The sequence below is a fragment of the Jaculus jaculus genome, chromosome 11 (assembly GCF_020740685.1).
Source record: "Jaculus jaculus isolate mJacJac1 chromosome 11, mJacJac1.mat.Y.cur, whole genome shotgun sequence".
NCBI classification, from domain to species: domain Eukaryota; kingdom Metazoa; phylum Chordata; class Mammalia; order Rodentia; family Dipodidae; genus Jaculus; species Jaculus jaculus.
The window spans coordinates 13,650,761-13,673,261 of record NC_059112.1 but is presented as its reverse complement, the minus strand read 5'-3'; the positions used below and the strand labels follow the sequence as shown (position 1 = coordinate 13,673,261).

Genomic DNA, 22,501 nt, shown 5'->3' with positions numbered 1-22,501 from the left:
CCAGTGCTCAAAGCTAGCCTGGAAGGCACACAGGTTCGAATTTAGTCAAGCTGATTACTCCTCTGGGCTTTAGTTTCTTCGTTGAAAAAGAGGAATATTTACAACTTTGGGTCTGTGTAAATACTAAACAAGAATGAGGACAACATTGGAGGCTTAAGTTCTTCAGCCACGTGACAGACAAAGCAGCACAATGCAACCACGAAGGGTCCACAGTGAGAGACGCGCCCTGGGGTCTGCTCCTCTGGTTCTAAGTTGCCTGACCCTGAGCAGTCCTGAGATGAATGACATGAGCCATCCAGGTGGCATAATGCAATGGTGGACAGTGTCAACTTGACAGCACCTACAGTCACCTAGCAGACAGGCCGCGGTATATCTGAGGGGGTTGCTCGTTTGGGCTGACGGAGCAAGGCGGGAAGACGCCCCTGGCTGCGGGCAGTAGCACCCAGGAGCTCGTGACTGCGGCTGGAGGAGGCGGCTAGCTGGTATCAGCGTTCATCTTCCTCTGCTCGTGCAACACGACAGCTGCCTCCAGCTCCGGCCCTGCCACTGAGATGGACTGTAACCGCCAACTGTGAGCCCGAATAAGCCCTTCCCTAAGTTGCTTTTGTCTGGTCTTTTGTGACACCAATGGGAAAAGTAGCATCTAGCTGGTCTCCAGTCTACCTTTAAAACTGCTCTGCCAGTCCAAGAGACAACTGGCTGTATTTCTGCCTAAGAAGCTGGTTCTGTGGGTCTTTGCCGAGAACCCTATCTAGGTGACTCTTCTGTATCCTACAGATGAGCAGATCCTGTGTGAGTTATCCACCGGTATCTGGACGTGTTTGTCTCACTACATTTATCAATATTGTGCTTATAGATGACAACTTTATCTCACTCAGAAATTTACACTTTTAAATATGGGAGGTATGAAATACTATCACTTACATTTTATGAGGAGGTTTGGCAAAGGCCACACAGAATGTGCTCTAGCAGTGACTCAACTGAGGATAACCTGACTTCAGAGCCCAAGTTCTTTTCATATGCTTTTCTTTTCTTTCTTTCTTTCTTTCTTTTTTTTTTTTTTTTTTTTTTTTGGTTTTTCGAGGTAGGGTCTCACTCTGGTCCAGGCTGACCTGGAATTAACTCTGTAGTCTCAGGGTGGCCTTGAACTCACGGCAATTCTCCTACCTCTGCCTCCCGAGTGCTGGGATTAAAGGTGTGCGCCATCACACCCAGCTTCTCCTAGCATTTTCTAACAGCAAAATTCTGCTTTGAAATTCCATTCTCCATCATATTACCTCCTCTAACAGCAAAATTCTGAATAAAGTTTAATAATATGAGGGCTGGAGAGATGGCTCAGTGGTTCAAGGCACTTGCTTGCAAAGCCTAACAGCTTGGGTTTGATTCAGTACCCACGTAAAGCCAGATGCACAGAGTGGTGCATGCACATGTCTGCCTAGAGACTGTATGCAGTGACAGGAGGCCCTGGAGTACCAATTTTCTTTCTCAAATAAATACTGAAAATAATAATCCAAGGTAATGCCTATGCTGACAGAGATACTTTGATATCCTTGTGCTATACAGAGTGAAGTTTGATCCAGGAAGGAAGAGGAAAAAGAAAGGGGTCTTTGAATCCAGAGGCACTAGCCTGAGAAGAAAATGGGGTCAACATAAGTGACCTGACAATGGGCAGGAAGTGGAACATGTGCGCAATCCAGAAGTTCAGATAATTGGGACTGCTCATACACGGCTGAAAGTTCTCCAGAGACTGAACAAGAGAATAAAAAACAGCTAAGCATGACAAGTTTTCTATTGTTGCAAAGAATTAAGGTGCACAATAAGCTTTTATGTGCTTTCCAGATTTTTATCACCTCATTAAATATCTAATTCCCTAAAACACGAAGTTGGTGCAGGGCAGCGTCTCGTGGAGGCTCACCTGTAAAAACTGCTGGGGCGGCTGGGCCAGCGGCGCCGGAGATGGCTGCTGAACGGAGGGAAGCTGCGGCTCCTGCGAACTCGGCTGCTGCGGCTGCTGCGGCGTTACTGACAGCGTCTGTGCCTGCTGCTGTTGTGTGGCAAAGGTAGGATAGGCAGTCACCACCTGACCCATGAGCATGGTACTAGGTACCATGACTGCCCCACAAGCTACAGGAGCAGTCACTAACTTGGTCACAAGTTGCTGACCTTGAGAAAATCTGTGAGAGGAAAGAAAGAAAGGAGTGACAAGTACAAGACATACCAATTAAATATAGTGAGCCGAACACTAACCAACCAGCGACACTGCCCATGCATGCTCCTATTTAGTTTCTGTTTTTAAACCATTCCCCTTGGGTGACCAGGAATGTAGCTAAATGGTAGAGTGTTTTAAAAGATTCCCTTTAGGATATCAGTAAACCAAACATGTACACAGCAAAACCAACACCGGACAACAAAGCCAAAGATATAAGCAGTGTGCCAGAAAATGTGGATTCTGTATTTGGTAGACCATTTGGGGAGGAGAAAACAAAATTGGTGTACTCTCAAGTCTTTTAGTAAACCATTGATAAGTTTTTTACTTCCTACTTCAAAACAATGGTTATAGTATGCAACGAACTAGGATTGTGCTGTAAATTACTGGCTCTGGGGGACAGGCGCAGTACTGAGACTAATCTCAAGGTCTTATGCATACTAGGCAACCCCAACTTCTTCTTTTTCATCAATATATAACTTTGATAATAACAAATGAAGTACGACAAATACCTTATCTGTCTGTCCTGAGTGAACGTAGAGACTGTGGCACTCTGGGTACTGTTTTGTGGCACACTGGATGGAATCTGGACCATGTTCCCAGCCGCAGGCTGAGAAATCACCATGGTGTTATACAGAGGGGCTGTGAGAGGGCTCTGCGTCTGGCTTGGAAGAGACGTTTGCTGACTGTGCCCACTCATCACACTCTGTTGACTCTGCGAGAAAACAGAAGGTTTTACATATTAGCTAGACCAAGTTACCTATCTGCCACTTTTAACAACTGCTGACTCAAGAGAGAAGGAGTGGCAGAATTTATTACTCTGAGAGAATCTAATCACCAGTATCTGAACATGAATTAGTCCTAAGCTTTCTAGAAGGGAATCCAGGACTTAGGGACTGTGATCTTCATAGAAATGGTAGGAACATAGGCAAATGAGTGGCAGTTGGATACCATTATTTTTTTCATCTTTAACAACAGATGCACACTGATTACTAGAACTCATTGACCACCCCCCCCCACCAATCTAATCTGCACACGTGCCGATATGGCCTCTACCTAGCCTCCTGTGCAAACCAATGTTCCGTAATACATAAAAATGCTCTACAAGTTATGAGAACCTGGTAGATTTAGATCCTTACAAAGATTATGAAAGAGTTTAATGGCAAAATATTTAACCTTAACACAATTGTTCACAAACTATTCTAATGATCACTGCCAATATTCTGTTCTAGTATTATGAACTGCTAAGAGCTGGTAGGACAGAGACTTTTGCCTTCTTGGCACGAGTACGTAGCTCACTCACCGAGCTCCTGCAGTTCACCGCACCCAGCCGCCATTACCTGAGCAGATGTGCTGTGCAAAGTCTGTTGTATCAGGTGCTGGTTTGTGCCAATGTGTCCAGTATTCATTCCACTCTGAACCTGGTTAGCAGGGATGACTTGGCCTTGCATATTTATAGATGTCAGCTGCTGAATGTTAGATGAATTTCCAGAGGAAAGTTGAACAGAACCAAAATTCAATCCAGGGTTGGACTGTTGCAAAAACATCTTTGAAAATAAAGGTTACACTTACATGAGACTTTCCCCCCCAGGGCCGGGAAGCAAGCATTGCAGACAAACAAGCACTCTACCACTAAATTGTACACTTAGCTTAGATAAACCCTGCAGTTTGAAAACAAAGACTATTAAGAATATTGACCAGATACAAGTAGCCATTTTGAATTCTGAATTGCTGAATATGAAACCTTACTTTCATTTCCATATCACATCTTCAACAGTTAGAAAACATGCACCTCAGCACTCCAAGGAGCTGATTCTGGGTCTGCCCACCCTTCACGACATTGCGAACATAGGGTGTTTGCACCTCAAGTTTCCCTTGACTCAAGTCCTCATCCCCTACATGACACTGTTAGGCAACTAAGACAAATGAGTCATAAGACCTAATATTGTTTTATTAAAGCTATTATAGTTTACATCAAAGGTTCTAGAAAAGGTAATTTTTAAAATACAGATTTGAATTTTCTAAAATTTAAGAGCATGTTTATTAATCTAGAAAAATAAAGGTATTGATGGATTTTATAGTAGTACTAGGCAGGAGGGCTGCAGAAATGGCTCAGAGGTTAAAGGTGCTTGTTTGCAAAGCCTAATGGCCTGGCTTCAATTCCCCAGTACCCACTTAGAGCTAGATGCACAAAGTGGTGTGTGCTTCTGGAGTTTGCGTGCAGTGGCAAGAGGCCTTGGTGTGACCATACTCAATCTGTCTGCCTCACGTATGCATTTGTGTACATCTCAAATAAAAATATTTTTAAAAGGGCTGGAGAGATGGCGTAGCGGTACTTGCCTGTGAAGCCTAAGGACCTTGCTTCAAGGCTCAATTTCCCAGGACCCATGTAAGCCCGATACACAAGGTGGCATATGCATCTGGAGTTGGTGCAGTGGCTAGAGGCCCTGGCATGCCCTTCTCTGTCTGCCTCTTTCTCTCATTTTGCCTGTCACTCTCAAATAAATAAATAAATAAACTAACTGAACAGGAGCTGGGTGTGGTTACTCACATCTTTGATCCTAGCACTTGGGAGGCAGAGGTAGGAGGATCGCCACGAGTTCAAGGCTGCCCTGAGACTACATATTGAATTCCTGGTCAGCCTGGATCTAACTTTTCATCAACATAAAAGTCAACTTTGGCTGGAGAGATGGCTTAGCAGTAAAGGCATTTGCCTGCAAAGCCAAAGGACCTTGGTTCAACTCCCCAGAACCCATTTAAGCCAGATGCACAAGGTGGTGCACGCATCTGGAATTCATGTGCAGTGGCTGGAGGCCCTGGAGCACCCATTTTCTCTCCTTCCCTCTCTCTCCCTCTGCCTCTTTCCCTGTCTTGCTCTCTCAGATAGATACATATTTAAAAACATATATTAAAAATTTTTAAGTCAATTTTGTAGGGATCAAAATGTGCAAAGGATGCCCTGTATTCCAGTGACAGTAGTGTACCTGCAGTCCTTGGCCATGGACCATCTGGAGTTGTTCCTGGATTTTCCTTAGTTCTTCTTGCTGACGGTGAATATTTGCCTCTATCATCCGTGTCCGTTGCTCCAACTGGTCTTTGAGGTGCTGCATGGCTCCCAGCTGTGCTGAAAACTGAAACTGAAGTAGTGTGGCGTTTCAGAGTCACACGTGAGCAAAGGTGACAAGGAAGCCGGGTGAGAGGAAGACTAGAGCTCTCCCCAGCTCTGCTCTGCTCTGTTCTCCCCAGCTCTGCTCTGCTCTGCTCTGCTCTGCTCTCCCCAGCTCTGCTCTGCTCTGTTCTCCCCAGCTCTGCTCTGCTCTCCCCAGCTCTGCTCTGCTCTGCTCTGTTCTCCCCAGCTCTGCTCTGCTCTGCTCTGCTCTCCCCAGCTCTGCTCTCCCCAGCTCTGCTCTGCTCTGCTCTCCCCAGCTCTGCTCTGCTCTGCTCTCCCCAGCTCTGCTCTGCTCTGTTCTCCCCAGCTCTGCTCTGCTCTCCCCAGCTCTGCTCTCCCCAGCTCTGCTCTGCTCTCCCCAGCTCTGCTCTCCCCAGCTCTGCTCTGCTCTGCTCTCCCCAGCTCTGCTCTGCTCTCCCCAGCTCTGCTCTCCCCAGCTCTGCTCTGCTCTCCCCAGCTCTGCTCTGCTCTGCTCTCCCCAGCTCTGCTCTGCTCTGCTCTCCCCAGCTCTGCTCTGCTCTGCTCTCCCCAGCTCTGCTCTGCTCTGCTCTCCCCAGCTCTGCTCTGCTCTCCCCAGCTCTGCTCTGCTCTGCAGCTGAACCTGGTATGTTTTGCTCCGTGCCGGCAAGGCGGGCTGCAGAGGAAGATGTTTATCTCCCTGGGCCCAGGGGCGGCTCCCAGAGCTTCACCAGCACTTTTCCTGCATGTCTCAACGACATCCTAGTGGTAGCTTCCCAGCAGACCTCACTAGTCCCCGGGCGTGTGTTTTCCTGTGCTCTGGCCCTTCTCCGTGGCGCTTTAGTGAACTTCTCTAACCAGTGACTAGCCACATCCATCGGCAGTGAGAGCTGAACCCCGCCAAACAGCAGCACAGGCAATGAAGAGGCTCAGGATTGGGGTGGGCCTTGATTGGCTGCTCTCCTGCTCCCTCCCTCTCTGCGGCACCTGCCTACACAGCCCCCATTTGACATTCTCTAGGCTCTAGCTAATCACTTTTATCCCTACTTGTATTTCTGACTGATCTTGACTGACTACAGGTACACCCTTGGGTTCACCATTTACTGGTACTTTATTCATTTACTTATTTACTTAGTACTTCATTTCTATATGTCACCAAATGAAACTGTGTGGCCTGCATGTGGTGGGAATCCGTATCAAATCCCTAGAATGGACCACACACTGTGTACATCAGCAGAGGATCCAAAGTTTGGCAGGAGAATCACAAGCTAAAGACCTGCCAGGGCCACACCGTGAATGCCAAGCCAGCCTGGGCAGCCGAGAGGGAGCCCTATTCTCAACAGAGACAGGGCTGGAGATGGAGCTCACTTATAGCTCGTGCAAAGCCCTGGGTTTAGTTTCCAGTACCAATAAATAATAAATAAATAAAAAAAATTGAAAAAAGAAGTTATGTAAATCTGACAACAATATTATTGTTTCCATTCATAATTCCAACTGATAGTATCCTTAGACAAGTTTAAAACATAGGTTCCTTTAAGAGATTAAGTAATACAAAGTACTTAGGAACAAATGAATACATGCATGAATGGAAACAAAGTTATTCCACTTTGGAAATTTTTTTTGGGGGGGGGTTCAAGGTAGGGTTTCACTCTAGCTCAGGCTGACCTGGAATTCACTGTATTCTCAGGGTGGCCTCGAACTCACAGCAATCCTCCTACCTCTGCCCCCCACCCCCAGTGCTGGGATTAAAGGCGTGCGCCACCACGCCCAGCCACTTTGGAGATTTTAAGTGTTTACATAAGCAGCTCCAATGTCCACCAAGTGTACCTGAGCCACACCCGATATTTCATTGCTCATTAATATTTCTATTAATATTCAGCATATAAAGACCAGAGTTTCCTACTAGTGAATTTCCTAAAGGAGTAAGTGCCCACCCAACCCTTTCTTACCTTATCTTTAGAAAGGTGATATTAAATTAATAAGGTGATTTTTCAAGTTTGAACTAAAAATATTGAGTATTAATATACATACACTCCCTCTGTCCCCCCATCCTTTCCTCCTCACTCTCTCTTTTTCTGTAATGTTGAGACAGGGTTGTGCTATAAACCCACAATGACCTTTCTGCCTCTGCCTTGCAGGTGCAAGGATTACAGTCATGTACTATCATGCCTGGATTTTGAGTATTACCTTTTAAAACATTCCACTTTTAATATTTGAAGTTTACAACAACCAGAACATATCATGTATTACAGAAAAATTACTACTTTAGTACAATTTTCTCATGCTTTTTGAAAGATTTATTTTTATTTATTTATTAGAGACAGGGGTGGGGTGGGGAGAGAATGGGCGTGCCAGGGCCTTTAGCCACTGCAAATGAACTCCAGATGCATGTGCCTGGCTTACGTGTAATCTGAATAATCGAACCTGGGTCCTTAGGCTTTGCAGGCTTCTGCCTTAACCATTAAGGCATCGCCCCAGCCCTCTGATGCTTTTTAAAATGTAAGTTAAAATATGTAACATTTACAATCATGTTATGCAAATAAATTCTATTGTAACTAAAGCTACTTGTATTTATAGGTAAAAAATATGCTACAATTTAAATCATTTCCATTAAATACAAATAAGAAAACAGAATCAAATGTAGCATAAAAGGAAATAAACTGCACAACCAAAAAAAACTATTTGGCTTTATTTTGTAAATGAAACATAAGAGTTGAAGCTTTAATATCTTTGACAAAGCACATACCATTTATTTAATGGAATTATCTATAAGACGGTAAGAGTAGATTATTATTATCCTGATATAAAATAAAAATCAATGGTGGACTGGATAGATGGCTCAGCAGTCAAGGTGCTTGCTTTCCAAAGCCTAATGACCCAAATTCAATTTCCCAGTACCCATGTAAGCCAAGTGCACAGAGCAGTGCATGAATCTGGTTTATCTGCAGTTGCTGGAGGCTCTGTTGTGCGTGCGTGCACACACTATCTGCTTGCAAACAAATAGCTAAGAAAAAAATCATACAGAAGTCAATGATGGGCCGGAGAGATGGTGTAGCAAGTAAGGCACTTGCTTACAAAGTCAGAGGACCCAGGTTCTATTCCTGGGTACCCACATAAGCCAGGTGCACAAGGTGGCACACGCATCTGGAGTTTGTTTGCAGTGGCTGGAGGCCTTGGTGTAACCATTCTCTCTATCTGCACCTCTCTCTCTCAAATAAATAAAAATTTAAAAAATCAGTGCTGATTAAAAACTGCCATAACTAATCATATTACTTAATAATATAATACTATGACAAAAATCTTACATATTATTGCTAGAAATCAGGTTTTAGTGCCAAACAAAGCTTCCAGAAGACTTTAAATTATGTTTATTGCTATTTAGCAGTCTTCTTAATGTTTTTTGAAACCTTAAATGAGTTATAAATCAGAAGTTGAGAAAGCATGATCAAGAGGCACATAGCATTGCTTTTGTAATCACACTTCTTTGGCTAATTTCTGTATTTAGGCCTCTAGCAAGGTAGCAATTCTAAAAGGTTTCCTCCACTGCCATTTTGTTGTTTTTGATTTTCTTTTCTTCTTTTTCTTTTTAGCAGGGTCTCATATATTTCATACAGTCTATCCAGACTGGTCTCAAAGCAGGTGACCAAGGGTGACCCTGATCTCTTGATCTTTCTATCTCCTCCTCCCCAGTGCTATTACTGCAGGCACGCACTGCCACACCTGGCTCCCTCAACTGCTTTAGGCTGCATTAAGGTTCCACTGCATAACACAGTATTTTAGTTATTTGCCACTCCCTCTTTATTTGTATAGCCTTGAAGTATAGACATTTCAAATACTGTCAGCACCTGTGATAATTGTTACAAAAACAGTAGACGTCCTGTATATGAGTAGGTAAATCCATAAGGAATAAAAGTACCCAAGTCTTCCAACAGCCATAGGAAGAACAAAATGATCAGTATATTTCTTTATCTTTAATATCTATACGGTTGTTTTTAGAACTTTTCATTGACAACTTCTATATAGACACTGTATCATGATCCCTCCCCCTTCCATAAGGTTTTTCTACATGGAAAGTGATGTTACATTATAACTAAACAGGAAAATGCTTTATTGTATAAGATCATGAATCCAGAAAGACATGTGGTACCAAAACTCATTATAACAAACAAAAATGCCCCTAAATGTTCTTGTATCTCCCGTTAAGATTTACTGCATCAGTAACTATAATATTCCACTTCAAAGCAATTATTATTTGTAAATGCTCAACTAAAACAAATAAAAAATACCTGGGACATGCCTTGTGGAATTGATAAATTTGCAGGTTGAGACATCACTGGTTGTGTTAATGATGGGCCAACAGACTGGGAATTAATGGACTAGAAGTAAAATAAAAAGTAACAATGAAGTGATGTTCATTCCCACATACGAACACTTCTACCAGAAACATCAATAGCACTGAACTTACAGTCTGCCTCATATTTTTGTTAGCCGAATACAAAAATGTCACTCTTCCTGTACTTTTTATCTGTACTTCTCCATGGCACCCAGCACAGTACACTCAATTCACTCACTGAAGCCAATTTTGCTATTTGACTTAGATGTACAATGGTCCTTAATGATCAGTTTTTCACAACTAAATAAAAATCCAACATTTTACTTCTATCTTGATCTTAAAAGAGTATTGTTAGTGAATCAATAAATTCCTGAAGGTTTAGATAAACCCTTGCTTTTCTGTTGTGTGGGTATGCACATGTGTGCAGAAGCCTCTCTGAGTGTTATCCTTGGGAATGCTGTTCATCTCTTTGAGACAGGACCTCTTAATTGACTCTGAGCTCATCAATTTGGCTAAATTGCTCCACTTTTAATAAATCTTCATTCAGGGCTGGAGAAATGGCTTAGTGGTTAAGGCACTTGCCATCGAAGCCAAAGGACCTAGGTTCAATTCCCCAGGATGCACATAAGCCAGATGCATGTAAGGTGACGCATGTGTCTGGAGTTCATTTGCAGTGGCTGGAGGCCCTAGCATGCCCATGCTCTCTCTCTGACTCGCTCTCTCTCTTTCTCCGTACTGCTTTCTCTCTCTCTCTCAAATAAATAAATAAAAATATTAAACGCATCTTCATTAAGAAGACTGAGCTAAAGTGCTTACCTGACTACTAAACGATGACCTCCGCTGTGCCATCTTCTCATGCGCTGCTAAGTGCTGCCTGGGGGGAGTGCTGGCATCTGTTGGGATCTTTGTTGGTGTTGCTGAAGTCAGTCAACAAAACAGAAGGGCATTAGCACTTATACATACAGTTTCTTTATGATCTCAAAATTTACCTCAGTGAATAAAACAGTTTTGTGCTAGTTTTCTAAGTCATTAAATAAAGTAAAACCCATGATTGTAAGGTATTAATTACTTCTATCTTTTTCAAGGTTCAAAAATATGTGAGACTGGGACAATAGTTCCTACAGTCATTTCTTCAGTATCTCCGCTCAGGTATAAAAATCCAGGAACGCTACAGCCCCTTAGGTCAAAAAGCACAGTGTTTGCCTGTCACCTATGCACACCCACCTGCATACGCTAAAACTAATACCTAACACAAATAATCTATGTACACACCTGTGACGATGTATTAGTTAGAAAATCATGACAAGGAAGAAAGGCCGTACATGATCAGTACAGGTACAATTTCAGGGTGTGGAGGGTGTTTCCTATGATAGCAGAATCCACAGATGTGGAACTGGAGGCGTGATGGACCGCCTACAATTTAGAAATTATCTAAGTCTTCAAAAAAATAAGACATTTTTAGAAAGTTTCAAAATGCAATCTTAATACTAATTGGTTTTACAAAAAAATTTGTTTTCATTTTGAGAAATTTTTAAAAGTTGTCAATAACAATATTACTATTTACGCATTATCGCTTGATCTTAAGGCTCTGGCTAACGGTGAGCAATTTGCCTCTTACTCACTGGAAAGGTTAATATATTAAAAAAATTAAAAATTTTAAATGAGGTTTGAAAAATGCTGCTAGCAATGACAAGCAATTCAGAAGTACTCTCTGTAACGGCGTGTGTTTTCAAGCTGCCGCGCTCACAGGAAGGGTCTGAGACGGCCGTGTGAGATGATCTCCTGGAGCTCCTGGAGGAGGCGGAAGGAGTGGGGCTTCGATCAAACCGTTCCAGCGCTTCCTTGAGACTCACTGTATTGATTCGGTTGTCAGACCCAGAATCTTGGCTCTAGAGAGACAGAGAAAACAAAATGTTTCTTTATGACTCAGTTCAGAAAGCTCAAATTAGTAATATTGTCTGCTAATAATAAAATTAACTAAACTTGGTTTAGTTATTTATTTATCTTAGAGAGAGAGACACACACACAAAGTTGGCACATCAATCAATCAATACTTCTCCAAAGAAGACATACAATAAGCAACTGGCCAGTTGCTCAAGCTTTAACCAGGGAGATAGGCATCAAATCCAGAGTGGGAGCTAGCACCGCAGGCTCACTTTAACGGTGGTACTAAAACAGACCAACACAGGACGCCCCAATGCCGTAAGGGAGGGAAGACTCCTTAACTCATGGTTTGGTGATAGAAATGGAGAGCTGGCATGTCCTCTATGGAAACTAGTATGATGGTTTCCTCCTAAATTTAAGAATTATATGATCCAGTAATAAATTCTTGGTATATACCCAAAGTAAAGTAGTGATGCACACAACTTTATACACCTACTGATAACTCAGCAGTATTACAAAGGCTGAAATATGAAGCCAACACAAGGTTTTGTTTTTTTTTTATTTGAGAGCAACAGACACAGCGAGAAAGACAGATAGAGGGAGAGAGAGAGAACGGGCGCGCCAAGGCTTCCAGCCTCTGCAAACGAACTCCAGACGCGTGCGCCCCCTTGTGCATTTGGCTAACATGGGACCTGGGGAACCGAGCCTCGAACCGGGGTCCTTAGGCTTCACAGGCAAGCGCTTAACCGCTAAGCCATCTCTCCAGCCCAGCAACACAAGGTTTCTCTGACTAATAAACCAATAAGCAAAGCCTAGTACAAATCTAGCACAATGGGATGTTACCTAGACCTAAAAAGGAGAGAATTCTGACACATGCTGCAACACAATGGACCCTAAAAATATCACATCAGGTGAAATTAGCCAGCTACAAAAGGACAAATACTGCATGATTCCATTCAGAGTAGTTAAACTCAAAAACAGAAAACAAAAGCAGTAGTTGCTAAGAGCTGAGGGGAAAGGGAATGGAGAAGTACTTCACAGGTATGGTCTCACTTCAGGAAGATGAGAAAGTTCTGTGCATGGATGGTGGTGACAGCTGTCCAACACTGGCAATGTACTGATGCCCAAGTAAACCTTTAGATCATAAAGGTTCAATTTCATGTCTATTTTATTATTATAGAAAGTGTGTAAAGACGAACCACCGAATAAAGATGGCACTTTAACCCTTTTCTGAACCCTGTATCGTCACTCAATCTTGCTCTCTCATCAACAAACCTCCTAACACCTGCAGCAGCACAAACAAAAACGCCCCTCCCCACCACGCTTTCCTGGTCTTCTAGCTCACCTCCTTAAGAGTCCCTATGGAAACAGTGGCAGCCAGCACACAAGGGTGACTGACCAACTTCTAGGGGACACTCAGTTCTCCGCAGCAATACTGTCAAAAGAACTACTAGAAGGTTGACTCTCTTCCTGGGCATGATTCCAAGCTTGTTCTACTGTTCTTCCTACAGCCTTGCCTGATGCAGGTGAGACTACCCACCTGTCACCTGCCTGCTGACAGATACATCGTCATACTGCACCACCATCTTCTGCTTCCTCCCCAGAGCCAAGTGTCCCACTTGTTTGTTGTGCACATGCAGAGGTGTGTGCATGGATACGCCTATACAGAGGACAGTCTCCAGAACGGCTTCTCCGGACGCACCACCTCTTGTGAGGCAAGTCTTTCACTGGCCTGGACCTTGTCTAGTCAGTGAGCCCAGCGGTCACTTGTCTCCACTCCCCCAGCACTAGGATTATGAACGTGTTCTACTGTGTCCAGTTTTTTTGTTTTGGTTTTTCGAGGTAGGGTCTCACTCTAGCCCAGGCTGACCTGGAATTCACTATGCAGTCTCAGGGTGGCCTGGAACTCACGGTGATCCTCCTACCTCTGCCTCCTGAGTGCTGGGATTAAAGGCATGCGCCACCACGCCCAGCTGTGTCCAGCTTTTGTTCGTGTTCGGGGGCTGGAACTTGTGTTCTTATGCTTGCCACCGATTCTTAGTCACACCCAAGAGCAAACAGCCTCACTGCCGAGCACCCTGGTTTCTGACTACCCCGTCCTACATTACCTACTCGTTCCCTGTAGTATCCACATTCTGTATTTCGGACATTTCTACAGTCACACTTTCACTTCCTGTCTTCTCTCCATCTTAAGTTCCTGCTGATTGTAACAGCCATTCCTGTTTGCTGAACTCCCTCAATTTTGTTCCCCTTCACCACATGCTTCTTTCTTTGCAAAATCTCAATGCTGGCTGAGATCGTTTTTTTTACTTGTCCTATACAACTGAACATGGCTAAAGAAACCAACAGGATGACTTACTGTCACTTCAAATTAATTATCAAGAACCTGAACAGGGCTTTTACTCTGCCTGTAAACTGGAATTCTCTACAAATCACTTGCTTACAAAACCATGGAACACACTGCTTTTCTTCATGAACTTTCCGAATCTCCTCTCTTAAAACTAACTTTTAGCTAATAATTGTGATTCTTATTTCATGACCCTGGTTCTGTAAGCTCCTGCTGTCTGCCAGGTGCATTTAGCCAGTACTGAGTGACCACCAAGGAGTGTGATGAAGGAAGATGGGCCATAAAGATTGGAAGGTGCACGCACAGTTAGAACCCTTAACCAGGAAGGATACATGAAGAGAATCTGACCGTCAATGGGATGCTCACATGCTCTCTCCTCCCACTGCTGAAAATCAGGGCTTTTCTATAGAGCCAATCTTTTAGGCCTTTAGGGACCATAGGTTGGTCCCCAAATTCTGCAACTGCTTTATCGATCACAAGATATTAGTAGTCTTTTAATTTTTTGTTTGTTGTGTTTTACAAGGTAGAGATTTCTTGCTTTAGCCCAGGGTGACCTGGAATTCACTCAGGCTGGACTTGAACTCAGTGATCCTCCTACCTCTGCCTCCCTAGAGCTGGGATTAAAGGCATGTGCTACCATAGCAAGCTGATTTTTAAAAACTACTATATGAAACATTACAGATTGTAGATGCTATAAATCCAGTGAGAGGGCCAGATGTGGCCTACAAGCTAATTTGCCAGTCCTTGCCATACAGCCCAGTGACCCGTTCCCCGACGTAACCCACGCTTTCCTCAATGTACCAGACCTCACACTATCCTAGCACTTCTACCCCCTCTTTAGCTTTTCCTTCCCCATCAGTTTAGGTAACTAATGCACTACATTTCTACATGACAGAACAAAAAAGAAAGCAGAGTTCCATTCCAGCCATGTATCTTCAGAGGGGCTCTCTCTTAAAACTGTAATTTCAGTATTTTCAAAGTGGAGAAATTAGCTTAGATTAGGATAAATCACATGTCATAATAAGAATTGAGATAGAGGCTGGCACATTAATAATGCTAGTTTTTAATCTTAGATCAGCTATGTCTCATATCTAGTGTTAAATGATAGATGTTTTAGATTATCTTTTTTTTTTTTTTATTTTACAAGGTAGGGTCTCACTCTGGTCCAGGCTGACCTGGAATTAACTACGTATTAATACTCAGGGTGGCCTCGAACTCATGGCAATCCTCCTACTTTTGCCTGCCGAGTGCTGGGATTAAAGAAGTGAACCACTACGCCTCGAATGATAGAATTTTTAAATGCCTTTTAAGACACAAATGAGACTTCAATTTAAAATAAAAAGCAGTTATAAAGTATAATCACATCTGTCACAAATGAGAAAATTATTTTTTTAATTTCATATTAATTATGTTTCATTAAGGAGAGATAAAATAATTTCTGTAAGAAAAGAGTGTAAGAAACATACTTTGTCAACAGCTGTCTCAGGAAGAGACTCTTCAATGCCAAGTTCTCGCCGTCTTTCAGCTCTGACTTCTGCATAACTACAAATGGAAAGAATCAAGCTTCAGCGTTTGGTCAGTCACATTCAGTGCAGCAGATGGCAACATGGGTATGTTCTGCCTCCACTGACCACCATGGCTTCTGGGTTATTTTCTATGTGCTAACAAGCCTCACATGCATTTGTAGCACCCTATCTTCAACTTAGTCTGTCTACTTCTAGGTGTTTTACAAGTGACCCTGCAACAACAAAGCATGTATGTTAATAGGAACTACCTGAGGAAGAACATTATTTACTGCAATCTGACTTCTGTGGGCACATAATGCCAGTGAAACTTCTGCTATGAACCACAATACTCATGTCAACCCTCAAGTAACTATATCTATGCACTAGATATAATATTTCTAAATAAATCCCATATATAGATTTGATAGTGAAAGGACATTAAATATACTACTATAATCATTTTGGGGTATTATAATTTAGGATTCTCAAAGAATTGTTACCTTACAACAGTGTGAGTACAAACAATAAATTCTGGCCTTGAGTTCCACTGATGGTAAGTGATATAATAATGAGTTTGAAGCCAAATCCACTGTTGCCCTTTGGTCAGAAATCTATAATAACAGGATTTGCCTTTCCCATATTGCATTACTTAAAAAAAAAAGAAAAAAGTGTTAATATGAATCTAATTTTGTTATGAAGATGCTAGATTTTTTAAAATCCAAAGCCATCAATTGCATTTAAATACAATTTTTTCTTATCTTTGCAGAAATATGTGTCAATTATAAGAAAATGTTCTTCTTTAAACGTAAGTCCCCCCAAATTATCTAAGTTCTGAGTATCCAACTTTATAGTCAGTTATTACTGACCTTATATGCTTTTCATACAAGATAAACTTGCATAATTAAAGGTTCATACTGGTGACTTCCTCTTGCCTGGGTATGCTTAGGGGAATGCTAAGTAATCCCACTGACACTATCAGATGAAACATAAAATGTTAAGTCTTACCTACGCAAAATCAGAATAAATTGTTTGAAACAACTTTGCTAAGTGAAGTTTCCCAAAGCATGTTCTATAGATTTTAAATGCTTCAAACAGATGATTTGGGAAACTTTATGTATTTTTGAAATGTATGAAAAAATTTTGGTTTGTATGTATAAATAAGATACTAGGAACCATAAGTCAAGTTTAAATTAAACTTATTCCATCTTTATATATTTACAAGTATGTTTCTCTGCCTCTCATTCATAGGGCAGGAGGATTTCTACTTGTATGATTTAAAATCACTGTCACTAGAAATATGAAAATCTACTTACGGTGTTCATGACATTTTGCCAGATTTTCTAGGTCATCCACATGATAGTAATCATAGCCTGATGTCCCCAAAACTTCAAATGGCAAATATCCTATAATTGGTGGTGCCCTAAATTACATGATTTAAAAAAAATCAGCATTATGAATTTTCCAGAAGAACTGCAACTAGAAATCAATTTTTGGGGGTAGGAGTCATTTCTTAAAAACTGGATAATGGGTTTGAAAGTCTAATACTATTTTTGTATGAAATTTAACAATGAAGTTACCTGTGATCTAGAAACAGAAACTTCCACTCTAAACTATGTCTAGAAGTGAACTCTTCATTGGGTTCTTCAACAGTACACATTTCCTACAAAAAAAATAAATTTTAATCTGTGTTTATAGGAGAATCCTAAATACTGTTAGATACAACAAGTCATTTGCTAAGTAACTTATCTGAACAAGTTCTTAACACATTTGATTAATTCAAAACTGTATGACATGCTGGGAATACAGCTCAGCAATACAATGCTAATCTAGTAAACAGAGCCCCTCAGTGCTGCAAAAGCTTTTAAAACACAGCACTAACTAACAGGCAGATGCAAGCTTCAGGCCGAGTTGCTACCATTCTACCTACTTCACATTCGTTCACACACCTTTAAAGCCTAATTCTGAATAAGATCTCTCCTTTACGCTACAGCCCCCATTTCTCACTGTCTGGATGTCTGTCATAAGCCCTAAAAGAAAGGACTTGTCTCACTCCTCCTAGCCAGTTACACAATTTCCCATCTCATCAATGGTCACACTCCTATATAGACGTCAACATGCTATTTGATTTTTCTCTTTCGTGATCTTGTGTTCATTACTAAATCCTTTTAAGGTTTGTGGGGGGGGGGGGCGAGAGAGGGAGGGGGGGAGGGAGACAGCAGACAGTATGGGCACGCCAGGGCCTCCTGCCACTTCACGTGCCACTCTGTGCATCTGGCTTTACATGAGTGCTGAGGAACTGAACCTGGGCCATTAGGCTCTGCAAGCCATCTCTCCAGCCCCACTAATCCTTTTAACTTTACCTTCTAGGTTATTTTTTAAAAAATCTATCCCATGCCTCACTTCCGTGGCACAGTTTAAAGCCCTGCCATCATCAATTCACTTCACTACAACACTATCTCACCACTTTCTTGTCCTTTAGTTTATCCTCTCTTCTGGACCTCACCTGCCTTAGTGACTTAATGACAGGAATGTGTCATTCTGAAGACAATAATGATCACAAGAACAATTCTCACAGAATGACCCAAAATCCAGTTTGAACAGCTAAAAACGAGAAACTTACCTTGATAAACTGAGGTGTAGCTAGCCTGACAGTGGCTACAAAACACACTCTATCTTCATACGAAGGCCTATGAGTGCGCTGTATAGTGCCTTCAAAACCATTGTGTGCTGAAGTTGACACTGAGCAATAAGGAAACACTAGTTGTTACTGACACTTAAACATTTATATCTAAAAGCTTAGAAAAATGCCAAGTTAAAATACACTGCAAAAGGAGTATTTGAACTCACCACTGTTTAAGGATTTAAAATTTCCTATAAATCTCACATATTCATAGGTGGATGGCTCCTTTGGGTCTATTGTTCCTCGAAGCATATGACAACAGAATTCTAACTGATTTTTCGCTGAAACAAACGATAAAACGGAAGTGGTCAGTGCAGAATCTCCGACGGTGTTTTACCCTGTCTGTTGGAGCAGAGTGTGTGAAGGAGACGACGCCATCTAGTGTGAGCAGCTCAGCGCTGCCGCACTCGACGTGCGCCGTCCTCGTTCTTCACACGGATGTTGGATTAAGGTTTGCTTCCCACTTTACAGCGAGCGCTGCCCTCCCTCCTTAGTTTATGTTTAACAGTATCACTCTTTAGCCCAGGCTGGCCGAGAACTCTGATCCTGCCTCAGCCTCCCAGTGCTAAAATTGCAGGCATGCACCACCCTACCTGGCTAAATGATGCCACCTCTACCTGGACTAGTCTTTCCTCTCTTCTCTAGGATCTGGAGCATAACAATAGTCATTCATTCCTTTAGTGGTTACAGTTTAAATATGCTCACGTCTCCCATCTTAACCAAACAAAGGGATTCATGCTAGTCTTTAGCATCAGGGGTCTCCTCCCACTTCAGTGTCTTCTGTGGTTCCTCACAGCGCCACAGCAACTTCTCTTGCAAAGATTTGGCTTTTCATTCTGTTAGCTTCAGTAGATTTTCCCCGTTGTTTTTTCCTCACCCTTTCTCACCCTATAGCATCAACCTGTTGGCCTCCACTGCTGAGCAAGCCTATCCCCTCTGCTAACCGGTCTTTACATTAGAGGCTTACACAAAGGATCTTTTGAATGTGACCTTTGGCAGCTCTCTTTAAATTCATGTGTCTTGTGAGGCTTATTAACTCTTACCTCTCTCCCTAATGTTTAGCGTTTCATGTAAAACAAAGTTTCCCATCACCATTCACTTTCAGACATTTCTACTTCATTGCTCCATCCTTAAACCTAGTTCTTAAAAGTCAATGTATCTTTAAGTCAATATTTCCATTTGCCTATATATGCTCATTTCCCAATTCAGAAACCATATCCCTATGCCCTCTATGAATCGATCTGTTCTCTTCCCTTCCCACAAGCTTTAAGCCTAATCTGTCACCAGGAACAAGTGTGTATCGCACCAGGGAAGGGCTCATGAGCACACGTGCTTCCCCAGCTGAACACCCGGCACCACGGCTTCCCCTTCGTCCTCCTCTCTCTCTCACATCTCACGCCCCGTCCTGTATGACTCGAGCAACGCCATGCGCCTCATGACTTCAAATGTTTCTACATCTGTCATGTTCAGCCCAAATCTGTTTTCTAAGTAACAGACTAGAATGTTTAATGATCAGTACAATACAAGCTTGATTATAAGCAATTACATGAAGTTCTATTATTGCTAGTTGTTTTGAATTTCCTCTGAAATGCTGGGTATACAGTCTATTGTAGATAAAAATTCCTACAAAGTGTACCATTAGTTAACAGTGAGAATGTTTCTCTACAATACAGTAAGATTTTTATCTAGAAATTTATAACATTATCAAGTTGTATTTTTATATGAACGTTTTATAATACAAGCATGACCAGATGTATTACAACAAACAAAATGAGGTTTTATCATATGCTAGAATGGATTCAATCTTTTTTCTCTTTGGTTTTTCGAGGTAGGGTCTCGCTCTAGTCCAAGCTGAACTGGAATTCACTATGTCGTCTCAGGGTGGCCTTGAACTCTGGGTGATCCTCCCACCTCTGCTTTAATCCCGAGTGCTGGGATTCAAGGTGTGCACCATCACACCCAGCCTAGACCCAGTCTTCTCATATGAACAGAATTTCACTACACATACTCATATCTTAAAAGCACTTAGTAAAGCTCATAAAATGCTGTATTTTAATTTAAGACATCTGCGTTTTTCATAAACTTACAAAAGTAACATTTGAGTTTCCCCTTAACAGGAACTACTTACATTTTAAGTATTCAGGAGTTAATGAATCACTTTCCAGCAGATGGGTAGAGAGTATTTTATAAACTTCTGAATGCTCCCCCTCTGGGATAAAATTAAATATACTTTGATCCACAAGATCAGACTGAAAAATAAGTTAAAAACAACAATGACTAAAGAGGCACTTATTTTAAAAATACATAATCACTATTAAAAAGACAGGAACATGATTTTCAGCAAGACAACAAGTGTCAAATTATAAAATTAATCTTAAAAGAAATAGGATAATTAGAAGGAGGGACACCAAGGTCATCAGATCCATGACCAATTTGACCTTGAATGCATGGCACATGACCTGAAAGCTGAGTTTCATCACCTGTGAACATGCAAGCACACGACAGGACTGAGTAAGTTAAGCTCTGCCATTTTTCAGACCCACGCCCAATGACAGTGTTATAGATGACTATCAACAGACCAGTGAAAATTAAATGATGAGAGCTGACATGAGTATCATTTCAATTGTCCAATGCATCTTTCCATTTTTATTTTGGGTTTTCCAGACATCCATCCTCTATCCCACTGTCAAAAGCCTTGCACCAAATGGGCAACTAATATGTTACACATTATTTCTTGCTTGCTAATAGGTTCTTTTGTCAGCCGTCATTAATCAACAGTAGTAGTATGACAAATGTAACAGATGGCTCTGGAATCAAAGATGCACATGACAGTTCCTCTCCTTAAGTCCTGATGACAAAGAAACTCCAGCAAGTCCACCCTTCTCGGGGTGGATTTACTCTGGGGATTGTTCTACTTCCCGTTAAGCTGCCCTACAGAGCTCTGGGCTACCGGGCGATACTCAAGGCTCTTGGAGGCAGGCGAGGCACAGGGAAGTCAGGCACAGCTGTGAAGGCTGAGCTACAATCAACCACAAGCTGTCCCTCCTACATTTTGTTTATGCTTTGCATCAACTGTAAAGATTGTGCTTGAAGAGCTCACTGTTCAAGAACAAGAACAGTAAGAAAAAAGTATCACTAGGGAAGACGGGAGATGAGAAGGGAGTCTTTGCTGCTGCCATAGAATATTCTGCCTTTTCTGTAGCCCTCAAAATCCACCCCAAAAGTAAGAGGAACATGACTTTGGCAACCTCTACATAGCTATCATTCAAAGACCAGTTTCAATTATTCTGTCACACCAAAACCCACAATACAAAGGAACATTCCTTTAGCTCTGACTCATATTCATTTCCTGTAACAAGGCGTTTTAGTACTGATGCCTTACTATTCCATGATGAATTAAGAGCAATGCTGTCTCTTACACCTTTACCTTCTTCCCTTGCAACCAGGTACATTAACCTTGTACCGTGACAAACCAGTTAATAGTACAGTAAATAATCTGACAATTGCTTATGTGGTAACCATATCAAAATGTTCCTCTGTATTTTAATGATTTTTTCTGGAACTCTGAGAACTGAAGGAATGAAGGAAGTTTCAGTATGAATAACCAAATGTTAAAAAACTGTCCTCTAAAGCTGACAAAGTTATCAAAATTTAAGCACTAATCAGAATGCAAAACATAGCCTTGCTAGAAACAAACTTCAAGTAAGAAGTGTTCATTTTGAGAAGTATAGTTTTCTATCACTATCTCCTCTTACCAACAATTTTATCCACTGTTTAACCTACTTTATCCTTGTTTGTCCACCTACAAATTCACCTGATAGTCCCTATTCATGAAGAACATGAATCAAGATGATAACCACAAACAGCTCTTCCCCACAGTGCTTCTCCTGACAGCTCATGAAAACTGTCACATTTTCCTTAGCCACTGCACTCAAGGTTCTATTAACCACTTCAAGTCTCCGCAGGAACTTAACCATGTTTGATAATACCATACCATCATCCACTTGGTTACCAAATCCACCACAAATGGTAGGTGAAATGGCAGATATCTGCATTTCTTTATCCTCTTCAGTCACTTTCATGAAAAAGAAATCCAAGTTCTGCTGACTTTGTATTTCTACATTAGGGCAATGTTACTATTTAGTAGAAATTTTAACTATTAGGCTGGACATGAGGGCCCATGCCTTTAATCCCAGCACTCAGGAGGCACAGGAAGAGAAGTAGGAGGATCACAATGAGTTCAAGGCCACCCTGAGAGTACAGAGTGAATTCCAGGTCAGCCTAGAATGAAATCCTACTTCAAAAAAAAAAAGAGGGCTGGAGAGATGGCTTAGCGGTTAAATGTTTGTCTGTGAAGCCTAAGGACCCTGGTTCGAGGCTCGATTCCCCAGGACCCACGTTAGCCAGATGTACAAGGGG

General features: G+C 41.9%; 1 protein-coding gene across 9 annotated transcripts in view; it reads right to left on the bottom strand.

Moving 5' to 3' along the window:
* Positions 1–22,501, bottom strand: part of Clock (clock circadian regulator) — a 61,941-nt gene that overhangs the window by 5,438 nt on the left and 34,002 nt on the right. For 6 of the 9 annotated variants that reach the window (XM_045161400.1, XM_045161399.1, XM_045161401.1 and 3 more), the window contains exons 9-22: positions 20,211–20,331; positions 18,250–18,363; positions 18,023–18,141; positions 16,980–17,062; positions 16,716–16,822; positions 15,903–16,050; positions 15,364–15,439; positions 11,375–11,555; positions 10,483–10,583; positions 9,620–9,709; positions 5,191–5,343; positions 3,547–3,753; positions 2,719–2,921; positions 1,916–2,174 (exon numbers count right to left, since the gene is read on the bottom strand). In XM_045161400.1, coding sequence (XP_045017335.1) covers positions 1,916–2,174; positions 2,719–2,921; positions 3,547–3,753; positions 5,191–5,343; positions 9,620–9,709; positions 10,483–10,583; positions 11,375–11,555; positions 15,364–15,439; positions 15,903–16,050; positions 16,716–16,822; positions 16,980–17,062; positions 18,023–18,141; positions 18,250–18,363; positions 20,211–20,331 — 1,962 coding nt within the window. The remainder of the gene's footprint in view (positions 1–1,915; positions 2,175–2,718; positions 2,922–3,546; positions 3,754–5,190; positions 5,344–9,619; positions 9,710–10,482; positions 10,584–11,374; positions 11,556–15,363; positions 15,440–15,902; positions 16,051–16,715; positions 16,823–16,979; positions 17,063–18,022; positions 18,142–18,249; positions 18,364–20,210; positions 20,332–22,501) is intronic. The other 3 variants (XM_045161405.1, XM_004665390.2, XR_006639580.1) reach the window with 3 other exon arrangements.